Source organism: Pecten maximus, chromosome 2, assembly GCF_902652985.1.
Source record: "Pecten maximus chromosome 2, xPecMax1.1, whole genome shotgun sequence".
NCBI classification, from domain to species: Eukaryota; Metazoa; Mollusca; class Bivalvia; order Pectinida; family Pectinidae; genus Pecten; species Pecten maximus.
Window position 1 is genome coordinate 11637012 of NC_047016.1, and position 12396 is coordinate 11649407.

At 32.2% G+C, this 12396-nt stretch overlaps 1 protein-coding gene and 1 long non-coding RNA gene across 3 annotated transcripts in view; one reads left to right on the forward strand and one right to left on the reverse strand.

Annotated features, from left to right (window-relative positions):
• LOC117317657 (protein lifeguard 1-like) overlaps positions 1-9589 on the forward strand; it is a 36364-nt gene extending 26775 nt beyond the window's left edge. For both annotated transcript variants that reach the window (XM_033872527.1, XM_033872535.1), the window contains exon 11: positions 7377-9589. In XM_033872527.1, coding sequence (XP_033728418.1) covers positions 7377-7541 — 165 coding nt within the window. In that variant the 3' untranslated portion in view covers positions 7542-9589. The remainder of the gene's footprint in view (positions 1-7376) is intronic.
• Positions 9590-9930: 341 nt separating this feature from the next.
• LOC117317670 lies at positions 9931-12113 on the reverse strand. Its single transcript, XR_004530228.1, has 2 exons — positions 11483-12113; positions 9931-10693 (listed from the first exon to the last, which is right to left on the reverse strand). It is a non-coding gene; the product is annotated as an uncharacterized LOC117317670 (long non-coding RNA).
• Positions 12114-12396: the final 283 nt, after the last annotated feature.

The following is a 12396-nucleotide window of genomic DNA, read 5'->3' on the forward strand; positions in this document are numbered from 1 at the left end:
CTGTTAGATATAAAACATACAGGATATATAATATGTCTGTTAGGTATAAATCATACAGGATATATAATATGTCTGTTAGGTATAAACCATACAGGATATATAATATGTCTGTTAGGTATAAACCATACAGGCAGGATATATACAATGTCTGTTAGGTATAAATCATACAGGATATATAATGTGTCTGTTAGGTATAAATCATACAGGATATATAATATGTCTGTTAGGTATAAAACATACAGGATATATAATATGTCTGTTAGGTATAAATCATACAGGATATATAATATGTCTGTTAGGTATAAAACATACAGGATATATAATATGTCTGTTAGGTATAAATCATACAGGATATATAATATGTCTGTTAGGTATAAATCATACAGGATATATAATATGTCTGTTAGGTATAAAACATACAGGATATATAATATGTCTGTTAGTTATAAACCATACAGGATATATAATATGTCTGTAAGGTATAAAACATACAGGATATATAATATGTCTGTTAGTTATAAACCATACAGGATATATAATGTGTCTGTAAGGTATAAAACATACAGGATATATAATATGTCTGTTAGATATAAAACATACAGGATATATAATATGTCTGTTAGGTATAAATCATACAGGATATATAATATGTCTGTTAGGTATAAATCATACAGGATATATAATGTGTCTGTTAGGTATAAACCATACAGGATATATAATATGTCTGTTAGGTATAAAACATACAGGATATATAATGTGTCTGTTAGTTATAAACCATACAGGATATATAATATGTCTGTTAGGTATAAACCATACAGGATATATAATATGTCTGTAAGGTATAAACCATACAGGATATATAATATGTCTGTTAGGTATAAACCATACAGGATATATAATATGTCTGTTAGGTATAAACCATACAGGATATATAATATGTCTGTTAGGTATAAACCATACAGGATATATAATATGTCTGTAAGGTATATAATATACAGGATATATAATATGTCTGTTAGGTATAAACCATACAGGCAGGATATATACAATGTCTGTTAGTTATTAACCATACAGGATATATAATATGGCTGTTAGGTATAAAACATACAGGATATATAATATGTATGTTAGGTATAAACCATACAGGATATATAATATGTCTGTTAGGTATAAAACATACAGGATATATAATATGTCTGTAAGGTATAAAACATACAGGATATATATGTCTGTTAGGTATAAACCATACAGGATATATAATATGTATGTTAGGTATAAACCATACAGGATATATAATATGGCTGTTAGGTATAAATCATACCGGATATATAATATGTCTGTAAGGTATAAATCATACAGGATATATAATATGTCTGTTAGGTATAAACCATACAGGATATATAATATGTCTGTAAGGTATAAATAATACAGGATATATAATATGTCTGTAAGGTATAAACCATACAGGATATATAATGTGTCTGTTAGGTATAAAACATACAGGATATATAATGTGTCTGTTAGGTATAAAACATACAGGATATATAATGTGTCTGTAAGGTATAAAACATACAGGATATATAATATGTCTGTTAGGTATAAACCATACAGGATATATAATATGTCTGTTAGGTATAAACCATACAGGATATATAATATGTCTGTTAGGTATAAAACATACAGGATATATAATATGTCTGTAAGGTATAAAACATACAGGATATATAATATGTCTGTTAGGTATAAACCATACAGGATATATAATATGTCTGTTAGGTATAAAACATACAGGATATATAATATGTCTGTTAGGTGTAAACCATACAGGATATATAATATGTCTGTAAGGTATAAAACATACAGGATATATAATATGTCTGTTAGGTATAAAACATACAGGATATATAATATGTCTGTAAGGTATATAATATACAGGATATATAATATGTCTGTTAGGTATAAACCATACAGGATATATAATATGTCTGTTAGGTATAAACCATACAGGATATATAATATGTCTGTAAGGTATAAAACATACAGGATATATAATATGTCTGTTAGATATAAAACATACAGGATATATAATATGTCTGTTAGGTATAAATCATACAGGATATATAATATGTCTGTTAGGTATAAACCATACAGGATATATAATATGTCTGTTAGGTATAAACCATACAGGCAGGATATATACAATGTCTGTTAGGTATAAATCATACAGGATATATAATGTGTCTGTTAGGTATAAATCATACAGGATATATAATATGTCTGTTAGGTATAAAACATACAGGATATATAATATGTCTGTTAGGTATAAATCATACAGGATATATAATATGTCTGTTAGGTATAAAACATACAGGATATATAATATGTCTGTTAGGTATAAATCATACAGGATATATAATATGTCTGTTAGGTATAAATCATACAGGATATATAATATGTCTGTTAGGTATAAAACATACAGGATATATAATATGTCTGTTAGTTATAAAACATACAGGATATATAATATGTCTGTAAGGTATAAAACATACAGGATATATAATATGTCTGTTAGATATAAACCATACAGGATATATAATATGTCTGTAAGGTATAAAACATACAGGATATATAATATGTCTGTTAGATATAAAACATACAGGATATATAATATGTCTGTTAGGTATAAATCATACAGGATATATAATATGTCTGTTAGGTATAAATCATACAGGATATATAATGTGTCTGTTAGGTATAAACCATACAGGATATATAATATGTCTGTTAGGTATAAAACATACAGGATATATAATGTGTCTGTTAGGTATAAACCATACAGGATATATAATATGTCTGTTAGGTATAAACCATACAGGATATATAATATGTCTGTAAGGTATAAACCATACAGGATATATAATATGTCTGTTAGGTATAAACCATACAGGATATATAATATGTCTGTTAGGTATAAACCATACAGGATATATAATATGTCTGTTAGGTATAAACCATACAGGATATATAATATGTCTGTAAGGTATATAATATACAGGATATATAATATGTCTGTTAGGTATAAACCATACAGGCAGGATATATACAATGTCTGTTAGTTATTAACCATACAGGATATATAATATGGCTGTTAGGTATAAAACATACAGGATATATAATATGTATGTTAGGTATAAACCATACAGGATATATAATATGTCTGTTAGGTATAAAACATACAGGATATATAATATGTCTGTAAGGTATAAAACATACAGGATATATATGTCTGTTAGGTATAAACCATACAGGATATATAATATGTATGTTAGGTATAAACCATACAGGATATATAATATGTCTGTTAGGTATAAACCATACAGGATATATAATATGTCTGTTAGGTATAAACCATACAGGATATATAATATGTCTGTTAGGTATAAAACATACAGGATATATAATATGTCTGTAAGGTATAAAACATACAGGATATATAATATGTCTGTTAGGTATAAACCATACAGGATATATAATATGTCTGTTAGGTATAAAACATACAGGATATATAATATGTCTGTTAGGTATAAACCATACAGGATATATAATATGTCTGTAAGGTATAAAACATACAGGATATATAATATGTCTGTTAGGTATAAAACATACAGGATATATAATATGTCTGTAAGGTATATAATATACAGGATATATAATATGTCTGTTAGGTATAAACCATACAGGATATATAATATGTCTGTTAGGTATAAACCATACAGGATATATAATATGTCTGTAAGGTATAAACCATACAGGATATATAATATATCTGTTAGGTATAAAACATACAGGATATATAATATGTCTGTAAGGTATAAATCATACAGGATATATAATATGTCTGTAAGGTATAAAACATACAGGATATATAATATGTCTGTAAGGTATAAACCATACAGGATATATAATATGTCTGTTAGGTATAAAACATACAGGATATATAATATGTCTGTAAGGTATAAATCATACAGGATATATAATATGTCTGTTAGGTATAAACCATACAGGATATATAATATGTATGTTAGGTATAAACCATACAGGATATATAATATGTCTGTAAAGTATATAATATACAGGATATATAATATGTCTGTTAGGTATAAACCATACAGGATATATAATGTGTCTGTAAGGTATAAAACATACAGGATATATAATATGTATGTTAGGTATAAACCATACAGGATATATAATATGTCTGTAAGGTATATAATATACAGGATATATAATATGTCTGTTAGGTATAAACCATACAGGATATATAATATGTATGTTAGGTATAAACCATACAGGATATATAATATGTCTGTAAAGTATATAATATACAGGATATATAATATGTCTGTTAGGTATAAACCATACAGGCAGGATATATACAATGTCTGTTAGTTATTAACCATACAGGATATATAATATGGCTGTTAGGTATAAAACATACAGGATATATAATATGTATGTTAGGTATAAACCATACAGGATATATAATATGTCTGTTAGGTATAAAACATACAGGATATATAATATGTCTGTAAGGTATAAAACATACAGGATATATATGTCTGTTAGGTATAAACCATACAGGATATATAATATGTATGTTAGGTATAAACCATACAGGATATATAATATGGCTGTTAGGTATAAATCATACCGGATATATAATATGTCTGTAAGGTATAAATCATACAGGATATATAATATGTCTGTTAGGTATAAACCATACAGGATATATAATATGTCTGTAAGGTATAAATAATACAGGATATATAATATGTCTGTAAGGTATAAACCATACAGGATATATAATGTGTCTGTTAGGTATAAAACATACAGGATATATAATGTGTCTGTAAGGTATAAAACATACAGGATATATAATATGTCTGTTAGGTATAAACCATACAGGATATATAATATGTCTGTTAGGTATAAACCATACAGGATATATAATATGTCTGTAAGGTATAAAACATACAGGATATATAATATGTCTGTTAGGTATAAACCATACAGGATATATAATATGTCTGTTAGGTATAAAACATACAGGATATATAATATGTCTGTTAGGTGTAAACCATACAGGATATATAATATGTCTGTAAGGTATAAAACATACAGGATATATAATATGTCTGTTAGGTATAAAACATACAGGATATATAATATGTCTGTAAGGTATATAATATACAGGATATATAATATGTCTGTTAGGTATAAACCATACAGGATATATAATATGTCTGTTAGGTATAAACCATACAGGATATATAATATGTCTGTAAGGTATAAACCATACAGGATATATAATATATCTGTTAGGTATAAAACATACAGGATATATAATATGTCTGTAAGGTATAAATCATACAGGATATATAATATGTCTGTAAGGTATAAAACATACAGGATATATAATATGTCTGTAAGGTATAAACCATACAGGATATATAATATGTCTGTTAGGTATAAAACATACAGGATATATAATATGTCTGTAAGGTATAAATCATACAGGATATATAATATGTCTGTTAGGTATAAAACATACAGGATATATAATATGTCTGTTAGGTATAAAACATACAGGATATATAATATGTCTGTAAGGTATAAATCATACAGGATATATAATATGTCTGTTAGGTATAAACCATACCGGATATATATGTCTGTTAGGTATAAACCATACAGGATATATAATGTGTCTGTTAGGTATAAACTATACAGGATATTTAATGTGTCTGTTAGGTATAAACCATACAGGATATATAATATGTCTGTTAGGTATAAACCATACAGGATATATAATATGGCTGTTAGGTATAAACCATACAGGATATATAATATGTCTGTTAGGTATAAAACATACAGCATATATAATATGTCTGTTAGGTATAAACCATACAGGATATATAATATGTCTGTTAGGTATAAATCATACAGGATATATAATATGTCTTAGGTATAAAACATACAGGATATATAATATGTCTGTTAGGTATAAACCATGCAGGATATATAATATGTCTGTTAGGTATAAAACATACAGGATATATAATGTGTCTGTTAGGTATAAAACATACAGGATATATAATATGGCTGTTAGGTATAAACCATACAGGATATATAATGTGTCTGTTAGGTATAAACCATACATGATATATAATATGTCTGTTAGGTATAAACCATACAGGATATATAATATGTCTGTTAGGTATAAACTATACAGGATATATAATATGGCTGTTAGGTATAAAACATACAGGATATATAATATGTCTGTTAGGTATAAATCATACAGGATATATAATATGTCTGTTAGGTATAAACCATACAGGATATATAATATGTCTGTTAGGTATAAAACATACAGGATATATAATATGTCTGTTAGGTATAAAACATACAGGATATATAATGTGTCTGTTAGGTATAAACCATACAGGATATATAATATGTATGTAAGATATAAACCATACAGGATATATAATATGGCTGTTAGGTATAAAACATACAGGATATATAATATGTCTGTAAGGTATAAACCATACAGGATATATAATATGTCTGTTAGGTATAAACCATACAGGATATATAATATGTCTGTTAGGTATAAACCATACAGGATATATATGTCTGTTAGGTATAAACCATACAGGATATATAATATGTCTGTTAGGTATAAAACATACAGGATATATAATATGTCTGTTAGGTATAAACCATACAGGATATATATGTCTGTTAGGTATAAACCATACAGGATATATAATATGTCTGTTAGGTATAAACCATACAGGATATATAATATGGCTGTTAGGTATAAAACATACAGGATATATAATATGTCTGTAAGGTATAAACCATACAGGATATATAATATGTCTGTTAGGTATAAACCATACAGGATATATAATATGTCTGTTAGGTATAAACCATACAGGATATATATGTCTGTTAGGTATAAACCATACAGGATATATAATATGTCTGTTAGGTATAAAACATACAGGATATATAATATGTCTGTTAGGTATAAACCATACAGGATATATATGTCTGTTAGGTATAAACCATACAGGATATATAATATGTCTGTTAGGTATAAACCATACAGGATATATAATGTGTCTGTTAGGTATAAAACATACAGGATATATAATATGTCTGTTAGGTATCAACCATACATGATATATAATATGTCTGTTAGGTATAAACCATACAGGATATATATGTCTGTTAGGTATAAACTATACAGGATATATAATATGTCTGTTAGACAGGGTATATAACTTCTTTGCTTTTCATTACAGTGGGCGCTTATAATTATTTGGTGCACGATACATGACCCCAAGAATAATGTGAAGCCTGACCAATACCTTGCAGAACAACCAATCATTTTTGCTGGACTCATTTTCAGTCCTTTGATCATCTTAGCAATTATTTTCTGCAAGTTTGAATGGAAGAAGTACAAATAGTGTTGGAGTAGTTTAACTTGAATGCTTATTGTGCAGATCACTGATGTACTTCATAACCATGTGTATAACTATATATCTGTGTATCTATGTATCTATGTATACTAGATCTTTATACCAACTCAGTTTTAACGCCAATCATTGTTTTATACTAGATCTTTATACCAACTCAGTTTTAACGCCAATCATTGTTTTATACTAGATCTTTATACCAACTCAGTTTTAACCCCAATCATTGTTTTATACTAGATCTTTATACCAACTCAATTTTAATGCCAATCATTGTTTTATACTAGATCTTTATACCAACTCAGTTTTAACGCCAATCATTGTTTTATACTAGATCTTTATACCAACTCAATTTTAACCCCAATCATTGTTTTATACTAGATCTTTATACCAACTCAATTTTAATGCCAATCATTGTTTTTTTTTACATTGTTACCATGATTAGGCTATTTTGTCATCGTTCAGGTTAAGAGTATCACTTGTGTTCAGGAGTATATCAAGAGCTTGTTAATATTGGCTCGTCTGGTCGGGGAATATAAAGGATAAGGAATGATGCCATCACACATGCCTGTCTGTCCATGTATAAGTAATTTAGAGAGGGGTTAGACTGTGTTGTTTCTCAGGGACATTGTGACCCTGTCTATACATGTACGAGTAGTCTAGAGAGGCGTTAGACTGTGTTGTTTCTCAGGGACTGTGACCCTGTGGTACATGTACGAGTAGTCTAGAGAGGCGTTAGACTGTGTTGTTTCTCAGGGACATTGTGACTCTGTCGTACATGTACGAGTAGTCTAGAGAGGGGTTAGACTGTGTTGTTTCTCAGGGACTTTGTGACCCTGTCTATACATGTATGAGTAGTCTAGAGAGGCGTTAGACTGTGTTGTTTCTCAGGGACATTGTGACTCTGTGGTACATGTACGAGTAGTCTAGAGAGGCGTTAGACTGTGTTGTTTCTCAGGGACTGTGACTCTGTCGTACATGTATGAGTAGTCTAGAGAGGCGTTAGACTGTGTTGTTTCTCAGGGACTTTGTGACCCTGTCTATACATGTACGAGTAGTCTAGAGAGGCGTTAGACTGTGTTGTTTCTCAGGGACTGTGACTCTGTCTATACATGTACGAGTAGTCTAGAGAGGCGTTAGGCTGTGTTGTTTCTCCGGGACTTTGTGACCCTGTCTATACATGTACGAGTAGTCTAGAGAGGCGTTAGACTGTGTTGTTTCTCAGGGACATTGTGACCCTGTCATACATGTACGAGTAGTCTAGAGAGGCGTTAGACTGTGTTGTTTCTCAGGGACTGTGACCCTGTCTATACATGTACGAGTAGTCTAGAGAGGCGTTAGACTGTGTTGTTTCTCAGGGACATTGTGACTCTGTCTATACATGTACGAGTAGTCTAGAGAGGCGTTAGACTGTGTTGTTTCTCAGGGACATTGTGACCCTGTCATACATGTACGAGTAGTCTAGAGAGGCGTTAGACTGTGTTGTTTCTCAGGGACTGTGACCCTGTCTATACATGTACGAGTAGTCTAGAGAGGCGTTAGACTGTGTTGTTTCTCAGGGACATTGTGACTCTGTCTATACATGTATGAGTAGTCTAGAGAGGGGTTAGACTGTGTTGTTTCTCAGGGACTTTGTGACCCTGTCTATACATGTATGAGTAGTCTAGAGAGGCGTTAGACTGTGTTGTTTCTCAGGGACATTGTGACTCTGTGGTACATGTACGAGTAGTCTAGAGAGGCGTTAGACTGTGTTGTTTCTCAGGGACTGTGACTCTGTCGTACATGTATGAGTAGTCTAGAGAGGCGTTAGACTGTGTTGTTTCTCAGGGACTGTGACTCTGTCATACATGTGTGAGTAGTCTAGAGAGGCGTTAGACTGTGTTGTTTCTCAGGGACATTGTGACTCTGTCGTACATGTACGAGTAGTCTAGAGAGGCGTTAGACTGTGTTGTTTCTCAGGGACATTGTGACTCTGTCGTACATGTACGAGTAGTCTAGAGAGGCGTTAGACTGTGTTGTTTCTCAAGGACTTTGTGACCTTGTCCGTACATGTACGAGTAGTCTAGAGAGGCGTTAGACTGTGTTGTTTCTCAGGGACATTGTGACTCTGTCATACATGTACGAGTAGTCTAGAGAGGCGTTAGACTGTGTTGTTTCTCAGGGACTGTGACCCTGTCTATACATTTACGAGTAGTCTAGAGAGGCGTTAGACTGTGTTGTTTCTCAGGGACTGTGACCCTGTCTATACATGTACGAGTAGTCTAGAGAGGCGTTAGACTGTGTTGTTTCTCAGGGACATTGTGACTCTGTCTATACATGTATGAGTAGTCTAGAGAGGCGTTAGACTGTGTTGTTTCTCAGGGACTTTGTGACCCTGTCTATACATGTATGAGTAGTCTAGAGAGGCGTTAGACTGTGTTGTTTCTCAGGGACATTGTGACTCTGTGGTACATGTACGAGTAGTCTAGAGAGGCGTTAGACTGTGTTGTTTCTCAGGGACTGTGACTCTGTCGTACATGTATGAGTAGTCTAGAGAGGCGTTAGACTGTGTTGTTTCTCAGGGACTGTGACTCTGTCATACATGTGTGAGTAGTCTAGAGAGGCGTTAGACTGTGTTGTTTCTCAGGGACATTGTGACTCTGTCGTACATGTACGAGTAGTCTAGAGAGGCGTTAGACTGTGTTGTTTCTCAGGGACATTGTGACTCTGTCGTACATGTACGAGTAGTCTAGAGAGGCGTTAGACTGTGTTGTTTCTCAGGGACTTTGTGACCCTGTCCGTACATGTACGAGTAGTCTAGAGAGGCGTTAGACTGTGTTGTTTCTCAGGGACATTGTGACTCTGTCATACATGTACGAGTAGTCTAGAGAGGCGTTAGACTGTGTTGTTTCTCAGGGACTGTGACCCTGTCTATACATTTACGAGTAGTCTAGAGAGGCGTTAGACTGTGTTGTTTCTCAGGGACTGTGACCCTGTCTATACATGTACGAGTAGTCTAGAGAGGCGTTAGACTGTGTTGTTTCTCAGGGACATTGTGACTCTGTCATACATGTACGAGTAGTCTAGAGAGGCGTTAGACTGTGTTGTTTCTCAGGGACTTTGTGACCCTGTCTATACATGTACGAGTAGTCTAGAGAGGCGTTAGACTGTGTTGTTTCTCAAGGACTTTGTGACCCTGTCCGTACATGTACGAGTAGTCTAGAGAGGCGTTAGACTGTGTTGTTTCTCAGGGACATTGTGACTCTGTCCGTACATGCACATTGTATATACTTACTTGTGTTCATTATGTTTATTAATACCAATTTAGTGAAATCCAGACATATTGTAACAAATAAAGTATGAATTGATATTTTGTTGAACATACACATGTATAATTTACAAATGATCTTGGATGTATAGAGTATTACTGCATGAGATTATATTATTTCTTTGTTAGGGTTTTTATTCACCTCATGTTATGACTTTTTTTACACAGTTTTGTACTATTGTTATTATTATACCCCCGCAACGAAGTTAGGGGGGGTATACTGGAATCAGGTTGTCCGGCCGTCCGTCCGGCCGTCTGTCTGTCTGTCTGTAGACGCATTTTGTCCGGACAACTCCTCCTAAACCAATGGGCCAATTCCAATGAAACTTCACACACATATTAATGATCATGTGTAGATGTGCATGCCACTTTCTTTTTCTCAAAATTATGGTTGCTATGGCAACTGGTCACTATAAACAGGTTTTCTGATAAGAACCAAAACTTTAAGTTTGTCCGGACAACTCCTCCTAAACCGAAGGGCCGATTTCAATGAAACTTCACACAAATATAGAGGACCATGTGTAGATGTGCATGCTACTTTCTTTTTCTCAAAATTATGGTTGCTATGGCAACTGGTCATTATAAACAGGTTTTCTGATAAGAACCATGTCTTTAAGTTTGTCCGGACCTCCTCCTAAACCGAAGGGCCGATTTCAATGAAATTTCACACAAATATAGAGGACCATGTGTAGATGTGCATGCCACTTTCTTTTTCTCAAAATTATGGTTGCTATGGCAACTGGTCACTATGAACAGATTTTCTGATAAGAACAATAACTTTAAGTTTGTCCGGACAACTCCTCCTAAACCGAAGGGCCGATTTCAATGAAACTTCACAAAAATATAGAGGACCATGTGTAGATGTGGATGCCACTTTCTTTTTCTCAAAATTATGGTTGCTATGGCAACTGGTCACTTTATTACTGGGTTATCTTAGTTAGCCTCTAATTAACAGTTCCAATTCACCATTGACTCGTGTAGATTGCGGGGGTATTAGTCAGCCATCCTGGTGACAGTTCTAGTTTTGTACCTCAGGTTTTGATATACTATACTGTTTACCAAACCTTATGTTTTTTACATCAAAGTGATGATGTATTTACAAGATTGTGTTATTTATTATTGTGACAATCATATTATATATGAATCGCAGCCACACAAGTTGTCTCCCTTACTTCTTGTCAACATGTGTGAAGCATGCATCACAATTCTTTCGGGATACAACGATTACATTATATATGTTTTCAATAAAATTTGGGAAATTAAATATGTATGTTTTTTATTGACATTTTTAATGTTAAATGTGTTTATTGACACTCAGTCATACCAATATTGCACTAGATTTGGTGTTATATTCATCATTGAGTTAAAAGCAGGCCCATTTAATCAATATTCCTTAACTTTAAATAATGACAATTCCTTAATTCAAAATTTTCTAAGCAATCATTATATAATTAAAAAAAGTGTGTTAGCTACAATTGGTTCCCTAAGCTTCCACTTCAGCTTTCCTATGGAAAATTGTCAGTTAAGGAACTTTTCTGGTTC